Source organism: Enhydra lutris, unplaced genomic scaffold (genome assembly GCF_002288905.1).
Source record: "Enhydra lutris kenyoni isolate GAN:26980312 unplaced genomic scaffold, ASM228890v2 scaffoldscaffold1, whole genome shotgun sequence".
In the NCBI taxonomy this organism is placed as follows: domain Eukaryota; kingdom Metazoa; phylum Chordata; class Mammalia; order Carnivora; family Mustelidae; genus Enhydra; species Enhydra lutris.
Window position 1 is genome coordinate 83,420,672 of NW_019154085.1, and position 20,846 is coordinate 83,441,517.

A 20,846-nucleotide genomic window follows, 5' to 3' on the forward strand; every position below is an offset into this window, starting at 1 on the left:
AAAGTACTTCATATTTCACAAAGATGTGGTAGTGACAGATTGAAGTACAATATTTCAAATACAAATAGTATTTTGTTTTTCAAAATGGTTTGCCATTGTTCCAGTGACTTTTTTGAATTTCCTTTTTGTCCTCACTAAATTTTGATGCCATCTTTACTAATTTTTTTTGTATACACAGTCTGTTTTGAGGGATCATTTATTTTCTAATCATAGGAGTAGTTTTAGTATTAGTGTCCTTTATCATTGTTCTTCTTTTTAAAAGTTTTTTGACTTTTCTTAGTTCTGTTCATTTTTAAGTTTTTAAAAACTGCATAATATTAATGTGAAGAGATGTATATTATATTGCCATAGAGTTGTAATAAGATGTCATAAGTCAAAAAATAGAGAATAGGAAGTATGTGGCATAAGAATCTATAGTTATAAATATCTAAAACTTTATAATTGAACAATTTAAGGTGGTATAACACCTTGTGAGTATATTTTTAGTAGTTACTATATTATCAGTAGTAATTTTTTTTCATTGCAAGCTCTACATTTCTTTTTTTTTTTTAAGCTGCCACAATCCTTGGCTGTCATTCCTTGGATTGTGGCAGCTTAACTCCAACCTCTGCCTCCATCTTCATGTGGCAGTCTTCCCTCTGTGTCTGTGTCCTAATTTCCTCCTCTTCTTTTTTTTTTTTTTTTAAGATTTAATTTATTTATTTGACAGAGAGAGAGCGAGATCACAAGTAGGCAGAGAGGCAGGCAGCGGGGCTTGATCCCAGAACCCTGGGATCATGACCTGAGCTGAAGGCAGAGGCTTAACCCACTGAGCCACCCAGGCACCCCTCTACATTTCTTTAATAAGGTCTTTCTCTATATGCAGTAGGCCCCCCCCACCCATGGGACGTACATTCCAAGACCTCAGTGAATGCCTGAAACCACAGATAGTACCAAACCCTATATGTACTGTTTTTTTTTAACATGGTAAACTTTACCTGTAGTATACTTTAATGTATGAATTAGACACAGTAAGAGATTAAAAATAATAACATAATAAAATAGAATGGTTACAACAAATATAGTAAAAGTTACGTGAGTGTGGTCTCTGTCTCTCAAAATATCATACTGTACTATATTCATCCTTCTTGTGATGATGTGAAATGATAAAATGCCTACATGATAAGATGAAGTTAGGTGAATGATGTAGACATTATTATGTACATTAAGCTGCATTGACCTTCTGCCCAAAATGTCAAAAGGAGGATTCATCTGCTTCCACAGCACAGGTAATTGAAACTCCAGATAAGGAGTGGCTGTTTTACCTAGAAACTCATAGAGGAAACATCTTTTTCAACTTACCTCTTGGTATTTCTTAGTTTTTCAAATTTTTATTTCATGATAGCATACAGAATAGTTAACAGTATTCAATAGAAATCGGTATATTGACTGTGGTAGACTTTTTACAATCATTTAACATTGCTCTAATACATGTTTTTCAATAGCTTTTAAGTGATTTCAATAGTATTTAGTAGAATAAATGTTAGAGATAAATAATGAACTCAGACATGAAGCTCTTAAGTGGCTATAGTTTTATGTGACTTATAGAGAAATATGTCTTTGAAAACTTGAGGGTTGTTTCTAAACATTTATTAGTTTGGGAAGATGATTGAAAGAGTATGACATCAGTCCTGGCTTTGGCATCTTGAGTCGGACATTAGATGTTCTCGTTAAACCTTTCTTTCATCTTTGAGTAATGTGCAAACTTATTTGTTAGTTTCAAATGACAATCTTTTTATTATATTATGTTCCCATAATTCATTAATTATGAATTAAATTATGTTCATAATTTTAAAAGAATATGAGCTTATATTTTTATTTATTATTAAATATTCCATAAACTTTTTAATACCATTTAGTTAATAAACCATGCTTTGAAAGAACTAATGGAAGTAGAAGAAGTGAGTGAAAATGTATTACAAGTTCACCTAAATGGTAAGTATGTCATCGTTTTACCATTGGAAATGATATAAACTATGTGAGCTTTTTATAATGTAAAATTTAATTTACTTGCGTGTTTTAAAGGTGGGTAATAGTCATAATTTAAGAACTTTATCCATGTTTAACAACTTTCACTTTAATATACCATACACAATATTTTGAAAAATTAAAAAAAAATAAGATTAAAGAGGCACATAAGGACTCTTGTTTTTTGTTTTTTCTTTTCTTTTAAAAAAAAAATAAAAGAACCCCAAGGATGATAGTTCTTTGAGTCTAGCAAATGTCTTCATTGCTGAGTTTCAAAAAGAAATTAATGTTAACTCACAGATATTTGACTTTTTTCTTTCTAGTTAAAGTTAGAAATTATTAAGAAAGCTTAACTTGACTGGAAAATAATCTGCACTGTTTCAAATATCTCATCTTAGTTAAATACTTTTAAATGGGCTTTATTTCAGGACTGCTGCAGATCAATGATAAAATTGCCCTAAAGGAAATCACAAGGCAGTTAAATCTGGAAAATGTAGTTGGAGATAAAGTTTTTGTAAGTATCCTAATAGTCTTTAACATTTATATGCCGTAGATATTTTCGTATTTTTGGAAGGCTCGGGTGGGTTCAGGGATTCTAAATTGAAATATGAAAGATTCTTATCATAAAAAAGTATAATGTAGTAGGATGCATTTATTTATCATACCTTTATGTTTAAATTTTTTTGAAGTAGATTATACTAACTATAAAAGAGCCAAGAAATCCATGTTTATGTAGATATTATCGGAGTTTCTTTATCTGTAAGATAAATACTTTGATTCCCTATCTTTGGAGATAGTTTAAAGTATTTTTTGAAGTACTACACTCTAGCACCCTATCTTTAGTCTTCTGAGACTTAGGTAGCTGGGACTAATGCAAAATGTACTGAATTTAAAGCTAAAAAAGGTAGATTTGAGTCTTGTCTTAAAACCATTGACTACTTGGTAATCATGGCTAATGAGTATTTCTGAAGTTCAAATTTTCTCATCTGTGTTAAATGTGCATTATCCTTATTACTTCACAGATTTATTTTAAAGACAAGCATTAAACATAATTTATATTTTAAAAATGCTGGATTGGTAATGTTCTATACAAATGTCAATTATCTCTTACTAAAACGTTTTCAGAAACTTAATTCATATCTCATCATTGTAACAGCTTAGAACCTCAAGATAGTGAACATCAGTAACTTAAATGAAACTGATTAGAAATGTTCTGGAACTTTCATTAAACTTTTTACCCTATCACTTGATTTATAAGGTTGAAAAGTAACATGATTAAATTAATTTACAGCTACTTTAGTTTTCATAATGAAATGATTTAACTTCATACTGCTTATTCAGTTGAAGTGGATTATGGCATCCCAAATTAATTTTATGCTCACTGGTGATCATACAGTGTTATCACTCTTAAAGTGTCTCCTTTTTCCTGCAACAACACAGCCATTGTTGTGTAAGCCTCTTAGCATTTAGTAATTTCATTCTTTAATAAGTACCTGTAAAAAGGTAAGCCAATCATGTGTTACCCTTTCACACTGTCTGCAGGTTCAAAATGCCCCTTCTGTAAGTCTGAAGTTCTTCCTCCTGTGCAAAATGTAACGTTGAATACAGTGGCCTACGTGGTCAAGGAGATTTACTATTATATAGGCTCAGTTTGGCTTCTGGTTTGCCCCTGATGTAGACTGAGGTTTCTGACTTTCCTAATTGAACCTGTTCTTATTGAATTCATAGAAAATAATAAAAGGGACAGTTGTTTATCATCCTAGTCATTACTGTTGTTACCGTAATCATCACATATAGTGATTATTAGTTTAACTTTTACATTATATAGGTAAGTCACCTGAGGCTCAGAGAGCATAATTAGCTTGCCCTAAGGTCATAAAATGGATATTAAGACATTAAGAACCTGAGTTACTTGACCCAGAACCTTTATGTTTTGATATACTTACAGCAAATTTGTATATTCTTATGCATACGTATGTGTTTTTATATAAGGATATTCTTATAATATGTGCATATGTACTTATATAATTGCACACTCACATGTAATGTCAGATGTAACTGTCTTTTTTAAAAAAAGCATAAGACAAGCTTCCTTTGAATAACTTCAACTGCTGATTACTCACCCACAGATTGCCTCTGAGCTTTTGTTTATATTATATAAATACCTCTTGCCCTAACTGCCTTGGAAATAATGTTGATTTGACAACATACAGTTATTATAAAATATGTAGAAGTTCTTAAAAACCTGTTCAGCTATTTTATATCAGTTCTCTCAATGGGGAAACAAACAAGCGGATTTTTTTTTCTCCTGTACATCTTCACAAATTTAAGGTTGGCTATTTCTTAATATTAAAAAATCTGAATGAAGTAAAAATTAATGACTTAAATGGAAAAAAAAAATTTCAAGAGGGCCCTTATCTGCAAGTTGGAACATCTGGATAATGCATCTGCTTCTCTGTTAATTTCCATGTAGAATGTATAAGTTGTATCCAAAAATGTTTTGGCTGTGTTCCAAGTAAACATAGTCAAATTTGATCTGATACATACAAATTCTATAATATGCTCTTGAATAGGGAGAAACTATTATAGTATGTAATGATTAAGGCAAATTTCTTCTCCCCTTTCCTTTTGGATCTCATTTAAATTTGTGCTTAATTTTTTTAGTAGTATGCTTTTTAAATTTGTTTGTATTTAAATTTAGTTAGTTAACATATAGTGTAATACTGGTTTCAGGAGTAGAATTTAGTGATTCTTCACTTACATAAAATACTCAGTGCTCCTTAATACCCATCACCCATTTAACCCATCCCCTCCCCACCCTCCCCTCCATGAATCCTCAGTTTGTTCCCTGTTGTTAAGTGTCTCATGATTTGCTTCCCCCTCTTTTTCCCTTCCCCTGGGTTCATCTGTTTTGTTGTTTTTTTTTTTCTCAAATTCCACATACAACTGGAATCATGTGGTCATTTTTTTAGTGGTCCAAATTAATCTGAAACTTGGAAGAGCTTAATCTGTTTGAAAATGCAAAGTGCACTGATTTCTAGTTCTCAGACAGTATTTGGAATACAACAAGTCTTAAAAACTACCTTTAAATTGAAGCTAACATTTTTATGCATTTTATTCAGAAAATATAGAATTTTGAGTATGGCAGGGTAATGCCATTTTCAGTACTATGCCACCTCTCCTTTTCTATTTAAGTCTTTAATGGTGCACATGGAAGTCTCCAGCTCAGAATCTGGCCACTGACTAATTTAGAAAACAATAGATACATAGTGTCTATGTAATGCCTAAGAATCAGATAGTTCTCTTTTATTCTTTATTTTGTTAAACTTTTAGTTATAGTGTCTTTTTTTGTTTTTTAGGGAAGTTTTGCTGAAAACCTTTCATTTCTTCTGGAAGCTTTAAAAAAAGGTAAATATTAGCATATTTAATAACATCAAAAGTTATCTTTTAGCTTTAGTTTTCCCCTGATTATAAAGGCATTACATATTTTTACAAAAAAAAGATAATGTAAAAAGTCATAATATAATGATCACTGTAATCCCACAACTATTATAGTGACTATCCCAATCATTACTATTTTTTAAGAAGTCACCACACCCAACATGGAGCCCAAAGTGGGGCTTAAACTCATGGCCCTAAAATCAAGACCTAGTTGAGATGAAGAGTCGGACACTTAACTGACTGAGCACCCAGCCACCCCATGATTATCCCAATTAACATTTGGTTTCATATCTTTATTCACCTGTAGTGTATCAATGATGCAGATGGACATAATTTTTTTATAAGGATAGAATGATTTTCCATATTATATAATGTATATCTTGTTCACTTATGTCAGTAAATAGTGAGCTACATCATCATTTTTATGGTTCTCATATTCTATTTTATATATTAACTATACTTAAAATATAATAAATTATGTTATTAATTACCAGTTATTGAACTCTGATTTCTAACTTTGTATATAATTAGGAAGAAATGCTTAGATGATCATTTAGTTATTTCCTAGGGTAAATTTTAATGCGTAGAGTTCCAGATTAAACAGTGCCAGATTTAAAAGAATGATTATAGGGTCACCTGGGTAGCTCAGTCGGTTATTTTTGCTGCCTTTGGCTCAGGTCATAATCTCAGGGTCCTGGATTTGAGCACTGTATCAGTCTCCCTACTCAGCAGGGAACCTGCTTCTCCCTCTGCCTTTGGCTCCCCATAAGGTAACAGTGATTACCTTAAGGTAATAGTGATTCTTCTGCCCTCATGGTTTCCCTCATTGTAATGAGAAAAATGAATTCACAGAGTCATGTTGAACTTTCCCCTGTTCCTGAAATATTAAAACTTGGTTGGGGGGTGCTTTAAAAAATTGTGGTTAGGAGTTAAAAGAGGCTTTGGTCAAATTTTGTGGTTTAACGATTATTTATAAAAATTATAAATACTTGGGAAGATTCAGTTTGCATTTCCGCTGACTAAACAAATCTCTTTTGAAGCAAAAGTTTTGTTCAAGTTTTGTTCATAAGTTAGTGACTCCCTTTATTATTAATCCCAAAGTATTTTGGTTTCTGTGGGTGTTAAGAGAGATCCCTGTCAATTTTTTGATGATCGAAGATTATATTTGCATAATTTTAAAAACAACAGTCTAGTTATTTAAATAATGTTCTTAATTTTTCATTAGTAAACTACTAAAGTCTTGTAATTAGACTGTGAACTACTTGACGGGAGTAAGGGCTATCTTGTCCTCTGAATAAGGTTTTGTTGTTGAATAAATGTGTAAGCATTGGTAAGTATCCTGCGCTAACTAGGTTTTCAATATATGTTTGTTGAATTGAGTTTTAACCACTAAAGTACAGTAAATAATTTGGAAACTTAAGAAAGATTGATGTAGTTGTTTATTAATATATAAAACTCCTATTTTATCTTAGGTGACCGGTCTAATAGTTGCCCAGTGATCTTCATATTAGATGAATTTGATCTTTTTGCTCATCATAAAAACCAGACACTCCTCTATAATCTGTTTGACATTTCACAGTCTGCACAGACTCCACTAGCAGTAATTGGTCTTACATGTAGATTGGTAAGTTTTTCTATTAAAAAATTGATTATATTTAGAAAATTAAAGCTTACTGATATCATCACTTATGTAGGTCATTATATCAGACATTTTTTCAGATGTGTTTTAGTAGTGCCTGGTGCATTTATCCTACTTTTCAACTCAGATTGAAGAAAACAAAACATTTATGACACATGCTCATGAACTAATACCTCTCTCCCTCCAGTTAAATCACTGAATAAAAAATGTGAAGTCAGATTATGCTAGTGTAATTTCTACATTAGCAAGTAGAGAGAAAATCCTATCACTATTTTATAAAAATCATCCATAGTTTTTACTTCTGTATTTAAGATTGTTCCTATATTTTGAAAATGCTTAGAATCGAGTAAAAATGATAGTATCCCATTTTTTAAGTAGTCATCTCCAGAAATGGAAGGGATTACTTCTCTCAATCTGTCAACAGTAGATAGTGGCTTCTTTGCTTCTTGGGGGTGATTTTAGAATGATTTTAACCATAGTCTCAGTGTCACTATCACATTACTTTATGAAGACTCTCTACATCATGAACCTTATATACTTCAGATAGCTACACAGGCCTTTTTTTTTTTTTTTTTTTTAATCTTCTTTTACATCATAAACTTTCTTACTGAATTCAGGTAAAACTGGTATTTAAGAGTCATCTCTCTTCTCATAGATGGCTGCCACGAGTCTGTTTTCATTCTTCTTTTCCCTCCTTCATTCTTGGCAGGTTTGTGGTCAGGCCCATTTACTTATTTTCCTTTCTTGCAGCAGTTTCCTTTTTAGAAAAGTGAAATAATTTACTAAGTCATCTTTCAAAAGCCTTCCTTTCAGTGTTGTTTTTCTGTGGAGTGTTTTTCTCTGTCCTCTTTCCCCAGTGCTCTTGAGTTTATAATATATGCCTTCATAATAAGCCTCCCCATAAAACATCTGCCTCTTTGTTTTATCTTTATTCCTTCTTGTCAAGGCAGCAGTTATACCACAGGAGTTAAGGAAGCATCTTTCTTCTTGCTAAAAAAAAAAACCCAAACCTTTGGGTGGAAGTAGCAGTGGCAAACGTTACTGACCCATTGAAGGACCAAATAAAGAATCAGGTGCTCTTTAGCAGTGTTACATAGGCCTTTAAAAATTCTATAGTATAATTCTTCCAGCTGTGCAGTTCAGGTCTATCTGTATGTCTGTGTTTGAAAGGATAGTTGGATTAGTGACTTGGCTAGCAAACAACCTCTTCTCTGTGAAAGTAGTTGTTTTTTTTACTATTCCCTTTATTTTCACATTGCAAACTTCAGTCATTACTGTTCACAACTAAAGTACCTTTTACCTCCACCTTCTTTCCATTCCCAAGTTCAAGCTCTTAATTATTGCTGGCATTGAGTGTTGTTTACACTGCTTTTCAGCCACCTGTACACGGATGATCTAGAGCTCCTCATTAATAGAAAATTTATAATATAGCTGTTTCTGAACATAAAACTTCACTCTCTTTTAATTATGCTGGCACTGTATTTTTCTTTGACCTATAAAAACATTCCAGGTTTTTCATTCACTTTCTCTCTGCCAACCCCAAGCTATTAATCTTTCCTGTCTTCTTTTCCAGACTAACCATGATCCCGTTTTGATCACTTGAATTCTTTCCTCTATATGATTGGTTTCTTAACCTAGCTATGATGAAAATCATCCGGGTAGATTTAAAAATCCATATTTTAGGGCCTTACCACAGTTTTTTGTTTTGTTTTTTTTACATTTTTTCTTACAGAAAATTGACAATAAAAAAGTTGATATCTAACTTCTTAAGGAAAAATAGCACAAATGCAAGTAGTTTCTAAAATAACACTGTAAAAAAGTCAAAAGACAGAATAACTTAACAGTGTCATGCTGTGTTCCTGCAAGTTTCCTCTCCGATAGTTTGTTCCATCAGTTCATTGAATTTATAGGTAGTAAACAATTCTTCTCCATTACATTTGCTACTTCCTGAGTCTTTGTTATATAAAACAGTGTTTACATTTTCAGCAATTAATAGATTTACTACATTTTACTATTTTTAATATGAATTTTTCATAGAATATATGAAATTCTTTATTGAAATTCTTGGTGTTAGTGTGGCAGAGAACTATTCAATAATAGTCACATTTTTTTTTGCCATTATTATTGGTCTTGAAATGTTAAAGCTTAACTGAGAATAGCATAGTAGGAAAAAGACATGACATCACCAGGCCTACAGATGCTTAGAAGGGGATTATTAAAAGTGGCTTACATAACTGTAAGGAAATGAAGGCAGTGATTGGAGTTTTTGGAGGCTTGAATAAAATGCTTAATTGTGTATTACAGGTGAAGCATTGTTAATTATAGTGATAGTTCAAATATGTATACCTCTAATATTGGTATGTTGTTTTGTTTTTTTTTTAACATGCACCTTATATGGATTTTTATTTGTTTTTAAGGATATTTTGGAACTCTTAGAAAAAAGAGTGAAGTCACGATTTTCTCACCGGCAGATACATTTAATGAATTCATTTGGATTTCCACAGTATCTTAAAATATTTAAAGAACAATTATCTCTACCTGCAGAATTTCCAGACAAGATCTTCACTGAGAGGTGGAATGAGAATGTTCAGGTAACTTGGAACAGAGGCAATAATGTTTAAATAGTTTTTGTGCCTACTGTACCATTGAAAGCTTATAAAAACCTACAAATTTAAACAAATTTGTAAATTAGCAGAAAGTTTCTCATGTTATTGTAGCATAAAACTGTATTAATACAAATTATATACTTTGTATGTGTTATTTTCTTTAAAAGACATTTGTCATATCCTAAATTTTTTCTCTCAAAAGAACTTTAATGAGATTTTTTGTTCTATCTGTCTTATAATTTTAGATTATTCTATTAATATTTAGAATATTATAAAAATATTATTTTCATTATTTATTAGTTTAGCAGGTTTTTTAGCTTAGTGGTTCATACCTAACTAATTATCCAGTATGGATTTTCCCTCCACCCCTGATTCTCATACAGTTTCAGCTTTTATTTCATTGGGTCTTTTAAGTTGTATTGTGTATATTGGTGAATCTCATCTTATCATCTCTGGAGCTCTCAGGGTCTTAGCTACCCACGCACACTCACATGTTGATATAAAGGTTTACTAAACCTTGTGGACTCTAATTTTATCTACACTTACATTGAAGAGCCTAACTTATGTAGACCATTGTCATATCAACTCAACATACTAGCATAAGTTTATCTTACATTGTCAAGAGTTTTCAGTTGGCAGAGAGAAAGGAGAGAATATATGTATGGGACTGTGTTTAATAACACAATTGAAAAACAGTGTTGCAGAATAAATCCCACATGGTAGAATCTTCCAAAAATATGGGTCTTCTGAAAGTAGAAAATAGTGTAGAATCCTTGGTTTTGAAAGAATTGGGAAAACCTGGTCTATGATATTAAATACTGATGAGGATGATTAGATCTTCGGATAATTAAAGTTGCAAAATATATATTCACTGACTCTTAAAAAATTTTTTTATGTCAGAGCAGTAATTATTTTATTATTGTAGTTTCAAGTTTTTATTTAAATTCCATTTAGTTAATATACAATGTAATAATAGTTTTAGGTGTAGTATTCAGCAGTTCATCACTAACATATAACACACAGTTCTCATCACAAAAAGTGCCTTCCTTAATACCCACAACCCATATAACCCAACCCCTACCCACCTCCCCTACAGCAATCTTCAGTTTGTTCTCTATAGTTAAGAGTCTAGGGGCACCTAGGTGCCTCAGTCATTCAAGTGTCCGACTCTTGGTTTTGGCTTAAGTTATGATCTTGCAGTCATGAGGTTGATGCCTGCATCAGGCTCTGTGCTCAGCGCAGAGTCTGTTTCATGTTCTATCTCTCCCTCTCCCTCCCACTCTTTCTCTTTCTCAAATAAAATCTTAAAAACAAACAAAAAGAGTCTGTTTCCTGGTTTGCCTCTCTTTTTTTCCCTCCTATTTTCTTCTATTTTGTTTAAATTCCACTTAAGTGAAATGGATATTTGTCTTTCTCTGGCTGACTTTATTTTGCTTAGCATAATATCTCTAGTTTCATTCATGCCGTTGAAACTGGCAATATTTCATTCTTTTTTATGGCTAAGTAATATTCCATTTTATATACACACCACAACTTCTTTATCCATTTATCTACTGATAGACATTTGGGCTCTTTCCATAATTTGGCTGCTGTTAGTAATGCTACACAAAAATAAATTCAAAATGGCTAAAAGACCTAAATGTGAGACAGGAAAACATCAAAGTCCTAGAAGAGAACACAAGCAGCAACCCTTTTGACCTTGACCATAGCAACTTCTTACTAGATAAATCTCCTGAGGCAAGGGAAACAAAAGCAAAAATTAACTATTGGGATTTCATCAAGATAAAAACGTTCTGCACAGCAAAGGAAACGGTCAACAAAACTAAAAGGCAACCTTCAGAATGAGAGAAGATATTTGCAAATGACATATCTGCTAAATAAAGTCTTAGTATCCAAAATATATAAAGAACTTATCAAACTCCATACCCAGAAAAACAAATAATCCAGTTTAAAAATGGGAAGAAGACATGAATAGACATTTTTCCAAAGAAGACATACAGATGGCTAATGGATACATGAAAAGGTGCTCAAAGTCACTTATCATCAGGGAAATACAAATCACACCGACAATGAGATATCACATCACACCTGTCAGAATGGCTAACATTAACCTAGGAAGCAACAAATGTTGGTAAGGACATGGAAAAAGGGGAACCCTTTCATACTGTTGGTGGGAATTGAAACTGGTATAGCCACTGTGGAAAACAGTATGGAGGTTACTCAAAAAGTTAGAAATGGAAGTACCCTACTATCCAGCAATTGCACTACTGGGTATTTACCCAAAGAATATACAAATACTGATTTGCAAAGCAGTCGTGATTTTGATCTTAAATATCAATACCAAATTAAAAGTGAAACATTTCTGGAATGCTGAAAAGGAATTTAAAAAATAAATAAAAGTTTTAAAAAAAATTCAACCAAAAAAAAAATTTAAAGGATTTTGCATTTATTTTGTTCTTAAATAATTTTTTAATTTTTCCCAGCTTTGTTGAGATACAATTGACAAAATAAATTGACAGTAAATTGACAAATAAATTATATATGTTTCAGGTAGACAGCTTGATGTTATGATATGCATAATGCATATACATCAAGAAATACCACAGTGAAGCTATTCAAGGCATCCATCACCTCAGTAGTTACCATTTTCTTTCTCTTCTTTTTTTCTCTCTTTTTTTATTTCCTTTGTGGGAAGAGGTGAGAATACTTACGAGCTGTCTTCTAAGCAAATTTCAAGTGTACAGTACTGTATTAAACCATAGTCACATTTTTACAGTTACTATACTCCAAAATTTACTCATCTTGCAAAACTGAAATTTGATTCTTGTTTGATTATAAAATATAATCTGCTAATCTAAGCACTATTTATATGGCACTTCTCATTTTTTAAAATTAAAAGTTCACTGAACAAGGGAACACCTTACTGGCTCAGTCAGAAGAGCATGCAACTCCTGATCTTGGGGTTGTGTGGTTTCAAGCCTCACATTGGGTGTAGAGATTACTAAAAGTTAATCAGAGCATAAGAATACATGTTAAAAGGTACAAATTTGCCTTATATATATGCCCATTCTACTTCCTAATACTACAGAGTAATTATTTGGTTTATAGCCTTTCAAATATTATGCATACTAAAGTTGTTTTTATAGAAGGAGTTCAAACTTTGTGTATTATTTTGTTTTACCTTTTCTATTTTGTTCTGATTGAAAATTTTATATTATTTTTCGTTGTATAACTATACAGAATTGTGTGTAAAAATGGTTATCTTAATCCTTAAAATTCAGATATTGTTCTATGATATAATTAGGTGTGGGTTTTTCCTTCTCCTCAGATTAATCTTGTCTGGGACTGAGATGTTTTTAGCCCAGATAAGTTTTTTTTTTTTTTTTTTTTAAGATTTTATTATTTGACAGAGAGATACAGTGAGCGAGAGAGGGAACACAAGCAGGGGGATTGGGAGAGGAAGAAGCAGGCTTCCCACTGAGCAGAGAGCCTGATGTGGGGCTTGATCCCAGGACCCTGGGATCATGACCTGAGCTGAAGGCAGACGCTTAACAAGTGAGCCACCCAGGTGCCCCCCAGATAAGTTTTTTTGATACTCTTATAAGATTCTATTCTTTAGGAACCCTTTATATTTGGTACTCCCACATTGTCCCTTTCCTTACCTAGGCCTGGTGTGGAGCAGCTCTGCATCTTTGACCTCTGAATCCACCTTACAGTGTGCCTCACAGACTTTCACTTTTCACCTGAATTGATTATCTTGTTACAACAGTATGTTTTTCTGACTGCTTTAGAGATTCAAATGCAGTCTTTCATAATATTTAAATATCTTTGCTTTGCCACAACTTTTATTTCTGTCTCTGTTCCCTTTCTTTTCCTAAGATGACTACCTAGCCCGGGTGATATAGTGCTGACACTTTTCAGTCCTTCACAGAATATTGCATTCTGTGAATCCAAGTAGGTATATAAAGCAACTAGATGAAAAGGATTACTGGTGAAGCATAATTCTGGGTGACTGCGAAAATGGTAACCATGTAGCAGGAAGGTGGCTAACCCTTAGGTTTGTGGTCCTTTTTTGCTGATTCTGTATTACTGAATTTGGGGGCAGATGGTAGAAATGAATGTGAGCACTATCCTTTTGTTTTTTAGGTTTTTTTTGTTTTGTTTTGTTTTGTTTTTTTGTTTTACCATCTTGCATTTCTTTTATAATGTAGAACTAGTACCACTGCAGTTTTTGTCTCTTAGTTCTAGTATTTTGTTCCCTTAATCCTCATCCTCATTTGCCACTTCCCTTTGGTATGCTAATGGGTGAGCTTCGCTTGAAATATATGTCAGCACCATGGCCAGAGGCCTTGCCCAGTAAAGGGGGGGTTACACTGAGGGAGCTATCCTTTCTCTCAGTACTGACTACCCAGCAAGTTTTTCTTATTCCCACGTTAAAACAGAAACAATGGTATAGATAACAGGTCCCTGTGGAATCTCATCCAAGAAATATTTTCAGGATAGCGTAGAACCTAGACATACCATCTAACGTGAATGTTTTAGCGGTACAAATTAGTTAAGCAAAGTAAACACCATTTCAGCATGACAGTATAAGGAGAAATCCTTGTATGAAAGAACATTTTAAAGGATCATAACTAATTCTTCTCAAAGGAAATTCCCTCAGAGTACTATAGCTAAGTTCAAGGAACATTTACCTACTGTCATAATCTTCCCTGTTTAGTTAACAGAAGGTGAGAAGATTGACTAGGAGGTTTAGTACATATCCTGCTGCCACTGAGTTATCCCTGGAGCATCATGAGTTCTGAGATATTAGTGAAACTGTGTTACATTCTGCTTAGAATCTGCCTGTGGAGAGGGCACCAGGCAGGCAAACTATAACATTGGTACAATAAGAACTTGCTTCTGCAACTTCTACTCATGTGTTCATCAGTGAAAAGTTAGTATTTCAGCTTCCTTGAATAACAGGAGAGATCTGTTTTGTTTCTGGGAATTTCCCCATGTTCCTATAAGGGTGATGTCAGTCAGTCATTCTCTGTCTTTATTTCTCTTGTGTCATTTCCTGAGCCAGCTATAAGGGAGCTTTCTATCCAGAAAAATGAGAAATTTAGTCGTGTTTCAAAACCCAAGATCTAATATGTTCAATGACTATCATATAATAGCCTTATCTCCAAGTAGTTTATAGTGTTGGAATCAAGGTGAAAGTCTAATAAGGTTTGTTGTTTTTTTTTTAATGGCTCACATATATAGATCTTTTAGACTTTTTTTTTTAAAGCACATTAAGTAATTATGGAAGCAAGAAGGTGATAGCTTTAAGAAAGATGGGGAGTTGGATTCAGACCTCTAAAAATATAAGAACGCAAACAGAATATAGGTTAGCCTTTTGAAGCATCATGTAGAAGAAAAGCAGTTAACTGTTATTAAAAATAATTGATTCTTAGGGAGAAAATTTCTTCTACCAATATTTTTGTTCCAGGTAATTTTTTTATAGTTTTAATAAAACTGCAATTAATTCCCAAAAGTTTTTTTATGTGTACTACTTTGCTTTATTATTTTGTGTTCATTTTGTGTACTCTCAGAGAATATCTGATCCTTTTATGATAAAAAGATATGTATAAGGGCACCTGGGTGGCTCAGTGGGTTAAGCCTCTGCCTTCAGGTCAGGTCAGAGTCCTGGGATCGAGCCCCGCATCTGGCTCTCTGCTCAGCAGGGAGCCTGCTTCTCTGCCTACTTGGATCTCTCTCTCTCTCTCAAAAAAAAAAAAAAAAAGAAAAGAAAAAGATATGTATAGTAACAGCAAGCAAATGCTGTTAAGTTCAGAGAGAATACTGAAAATAATGACAAGGGAATGAGGACTATAACTAGGATAATATATTTACTGAAAGCATAAAACTTTATTTCATTAGACTAGAACTTATTCCTGAATCTGGATCTTCCTGCAGTGGAAGTAGAAATATAACAGTTTTACCTCTAGAAAATAAGATTTTCGGGGTTTTTTGTTTGTTCTAAGAAAAAGTATCCTCATTTGTTACAGATGATTTTTGAAAATTTATGTCAGTCTTCCCCACTTTGTTTTTGGCTCTGCCAGCTATGAATTTACTCTCTGTATATCTAATTTTTTCTATAATACCAAGTGTACCTTATTTTTTATTAATTGTGATTCATTGCAGTCACAACTGCTTTTTCAAAGGATCTTATTCTCCAAATTTCCAATGTGATTAGTTCTTCTCAAATATATTTGTTTAATCATACTAAGTAATTTACATTGTTGATCATTACTTCCTTCTGAAGTTTTCTTCCCTTGGTTTAATTGCTCTCTCTTGGATTCTCTTCCAGTCTTCAGTACCTTTCTCAGTCTCTTTGCTCTTTTTCTATTTTGTTCTTTAATATTAATAACCAAGTTTCACTTCTTGACCACATTTCACTCTTCATTCCTCCTGGAATGTTCTGACCCCAGAATATTATTTCTGATTTTTTTCTTCACTTTCTCAAGCCCTTGCTTCTCCACACATCACCATTTGACTCTCCTTCAGACCATGTCTTCTATAAATGTCTTAATTCTCTGTTCGCACTATTTTAATTCAGACCCTTTTTGTCTCTTACATGGACAGTTGCAGTGGCCTACAATTAGGTTTTTCTGTCATTGTCTTTTCCATGAAATCACTTCACCAATAACTGAAACTCAGGGTTACATGACTACCCATTTTCTGTTAGTATGCCATGATCTTCCTGTATTGCTCATACTGTTCCCTATAACTGGAACACACTTTCTTTTTAGCTTAATGACTCATATAATTTAAGCATTCTTTGTATTGCTTTACCTTGTGTTTCCAAACATGGTAACTCTTACTCTCTGTTGTGTTTTGTGCTGAATTATGATCATCCCACTGGTATGACTATATGGTTTGCCTTTTTAGACCAGAAAGTTCGGGTAGCAGGTATTGTGTTTTGTTTCTGTGTATATTTAATTAACATAAAGGGATAAGAAAACAATAGACTGGAAGTTTCGTTTTGATTTTTGTTTCTACAAATAAAACCAATACCTATTTAATAATGAATAAATATCAGAGTTAATGAGGTACACCAACTAGTGAGGCACATTATAGTTAGGTTTTAAACTGCCGTTACTTAACCTATTTTGATTTTTTTTTTTTCTCCTCTCTCTAGGGTCTCACAGAAGATAGAAGTGTGCGAGAAGTACTACAAAAGCATTTCAATGTCAACAAAAACCTGCGGTCATTACACATGCTATTGGTTTGTATTTTCTTATTTTTATACTCCTTTTATTTCACCAGGTAATTGTATTTTGATGGGAATTGATTAAACTTACAGATAAATTTTGGGAGAATTAACGTGATTACTACATTGAATCTTCCAGTCTAGAATAGGGTACATTTCTCCTTTTATTCAGTTTTTCTTTGATTTGTTTAATTATCATTTTATAATTTTTACCATACAGGTTTTGTATATGTTTATTTTTTTATTTTTTGTTTTGTTTTTGTTTTATTTTGTTTTTTGGTATATGTTTAAAATATATACCTAAGTATTTAATTTTCTGTGGAACTGATATTTTGTAAATAGCATATTTAAGTGATATCCTGTTTTTTTTTTTTTTAAAGATTTTATTTATTTGTTTGACAGACAGAGATCACAAGTAGGCAGAGAGGCAGGCAGAGAGAGAGGAGGAAGCAGGCTCCCCGCTGAGCAGAGAGCCTGATGCGGGGCTCGATCCCAGGACCCTGGGATCATGACCTGAGCTGGAGGCAGAGTCTTTAACCCACTGAGCCACCCAGGTGCCCCAATATCTTGTTTTTAGTTAGGTTTTCGATGTGCTCATTCTTAGTATATAGAAGTATGTTTATGTCTAATGGTAAGTTTATCTGTAATGGTGTAGTAAATGTCTGTGACTGTTAAAATTTATGACCGCTAGTAGTGTAAGTATGTCTAGGTACTATGGAAAACAATTCGGCAAATTAGTTTTCTAAAGAAACTCTGATGCACAAGAAGATACGGAAAGATTGTTTGCAGCAACCTTGTTTATAATTGCAAAAAGAAATGACATAGATCTATCAATAAGGGAAAGAATTAATAAATTGTGAGTATACATTAAGGAATATAATACAACAGAAAATATGAATGAACTAGAAATAATACCTCAACATTATAAATTCTCAGAATATGTGTTCAGCCAAGAGTTGTAGAAGTATAATATGGTATTTATATAAAATTTGGAAATTACTCTGCATTGTCTAGGAATGTATACATGTGTAGTAGAAAAATAACAACATGGTTTTTTTTGTATAAGGAAGAGTAGAGTATCTGAAGAAATAGATCCTCTAAGATTATATTTTGTAAGCTGAGGAAGTAGTTGTAGATATCCAGTACATTATTATTTTGCCTTTTTATGTCAAAAATACTTTACAGTAAAGGCAAGAGTAAAGGGGAAGAATAAGGGAAAGAGTTACTGTGTAACCAGGTTCTCTCCCAGTAGGGGAATGAAGGACAAGGATTTCCAAACTCTTCTGTTCAACTAAGGACCCTGGGCCCTGGTTAACATGGGAGAGAGTTTTTAGTATAAATATTTCTTCAATATTACATGGTACTTAGTTACACTTGCGAAATTACTCATTGTTTAACTGGAATTCACATTTAACCAAATATCATATATTTTCATCTGCTAACTCTGCTTACCTTATTTAAGAACTACATTTAAATGTTATGAAAATTACACTTAAATCTTCAAATTGTTGGAAAGGCAACAGCTACATGAAAAGTTGTCTCTAGGTATAATTTTGGTTTTTAATTTTTTTCTTTTATGTACAGTTGAACATAAAGTAGGTAACTTCTGTCACTTAACATTGACCTGAACTGGTTAATTATTCAGTAACAATTAGTAAAAAAAAGCTTATACAAGTCACAGGTCTGCCTTTTTGGTTTGGTCTAGGGCTTTGAATAATAATGTTTTTGAAGTACAGTTGACATAATATTACATTAGTTTCAGTCATACAAGCCTAGTGATTTGACATTTTTATACATTACAAAATGCTCACCACGCTAAGTATAGTCATCATATGTCACTTTACAGAGTTATTTCAGTGTAATTGACTATATTTCCTATGCTGTACTTTATATCTCTTAGACTTACTTATTTTATAACTGGAAGTTTGTACTTCTCAATCCCCTTCACCTATTTGACCCATCTCTACTCCTCTCCCTTCTGGCAACCATAAATTTGTTCTCTGTGTTTTTAAGTCTGTTTTTGCTTTTAGATTCTACATGTAAGTAAAATCATACAGTATTTCTTATTTTCTGTCAAACTTACTTCACTTAGCATAATACACCCTCAGTCCATCCATGTTGGCACAGATGGCAAGATTTCATTTTTCTTTTTTATGTCTGAGTAATATTTCATTGTGTGTGTGTCATCTTTTTCCATTCATCTGTTGATTGACATGTAGGTTGCTTTCATATCTTGGCTCTTGTAAATATGCTGTAATGAAATAGGGGTACAGATGTCTTTTCGAGTTAGTGCTTTTGTTTTCTACTAGTAAATATCCAGAAATGGAATTGAATTGTATAGTAGTTCCATTTTTACTTCTTTGAGTAATCTCCCTACTATTTTTCATACTGGCTGTACCAATTTATATTCCCACAAACAGCAGGAGGGTTCCTTTTTCTCCACATCCTCCCTGTCACTTACTTCTCTTACATTTTTTGATACTAGCCATTCTGACAGGTGTGAGGTAATTTCACTGTGATTTTTTTGTGTGTTACTCTGATAATGACTGATGTGGAGCATTTTTTCATGTGTCTTTTGGCCATCTGTATGTCTTTGGAAGTACCTGTTCAGCTCCTTTCCCATTTTTAAATCCAACTGTTTCAGGTTTGGTATTGAGTTCTAGGAGTTCTTTATATAGTTGGGGCATTAATTTCTTAATCAGATATATTTGCAAATATGGGAGAAGTCATTATATTGACTTTTTTGTTTTGTTGATGGTTCCCTGTACTGTGCTGTGCAAAAGTATTTTTAGTTTTAGGTAGTCTCAGTTGTTTATTTTTTGTTGTTCTTGTTTGTAGAGACAGTTAAAAAAATATTGCTGAAACAGATATCCAAGTGTTTACTGACCAGTGTTTTGTTTTTAAAGAGTTTTATGGTTTCAGGCCTTAATTTAGGTCTTTAATCCATTTTGGATTTATTTTTATGTATGATGTAAGAAAGTGGTCCAGTTTCATTCTTTTGCGTGTAGCTGTACAGTTTTCCCAACAACATTTATTGAAGACTATCTTTTCCCCATTGTATATTCTAGCCTTTTTTTGTCATAGATGAATTGGCCATAATGTGTGGCTCTATTTTTGGTTTCACTCTTCTGTTCCATTGATCTTTGTGTCTATTTCCATGCCAATAACATACTGTTTTGGTTGCTATAGCTTTGTAGTATAGTTTAAAATCTGGGATTGTGAGATTTCTGGCTTTGTTCTTTCTGAAGATCACTTTGGCTTTTGCAGGGTCCTTTGTGTTTTTTTTTTTTTTTAAAGATTTTATTCATTTACTTGACAGATAGAGATCACAAGTAGGCAGAGAGGCAGGCAGAGAGAGAGAGAGGAGAAAGCAGGCTCCCCGCAGAGCAGAGAGCCTGATGTGGGGCTCGATCCCAGGATCCTGGGATCATGACCTGAGCCGAAAGCAGAGGCTTTAACCCACTGAGCCACCCAGGTGCCCCTCCTTTGTGGTTTTATACAAATTTTAGGATTATTTGTTTTAGTTCTGTGGAAAATGCTGTTGGTATTTTGATAGAGATTGCATAGAATCTATAGATTGCTTAGGGTAGAACAAATATAAACAATGTTAGTTCTTCCAGTCCATAGGCATATATATTTTTTCCATTGATTAGTGTCATCCTCAATTTCTTTAATCAGTGTCTTAATTGGTTTTAGAGGAAAGATTTTTCACCTCATTGTTTGGCTGAATTTATTTCTAGGTATTTTATTCTTTTCAATGCAATTGTAAATGGAATTGTTTTCTCAATTTCACTTTCTGCTAGCTTTTTATTAATATACAGAAATGCAGCAGGTTTCTCTATGTTAATTTTTATCCTGCAATTTTACCTAAGTATTTGTTAGTTCTAATGACTTTTTGACTTTTTCCATCTTAATA

At 32.9% G+C, this 20,846-nt stretch overlaps 1 protein-coding gene across 4 annotated transcripts in view; it reads left to right on the forward strand.

Annotated features, from left to right (window-relative positions):
- The window catches only part of LOC111145952 (origin recognition complex subunit 4), a 96,505-nt gene that overhangs the window by 58,289 nt on the left and 17,370 nt on the right, over window positions 1-20,846 (forward strand). For all 4 annotated transcript variants that reach the window (XM_022501284.1, XM_022501303.1, XM_022501295.1 and 1 more), the window contains 6 exons: window positions 1,899-1,974; window positions 2,436-2,521; window positions 5,367-5,415; window positions 6,921-7,072; window positions 9,505-9,678; window positions 16,859-16,945. In XM_022501284.1, the coding sequence (XP_022356992.1) occupies window positions 1,899-1,974; window positions 2,436-2,521; window positions 5,367-5,415; window positions 6,921-7,072; window positions 9,505-9,678; window positions 16,859-16,945 (624 nt within the window). The remainder of the gene's footprint in view (window positions 1-1,898; window positions 1,975-2,435; window positions 2,522-5,366; window positions 5,416-6,920; window positions 7,073-9,504; window positions 9,679-16,858; window positions 16,946-20,846) is intronic.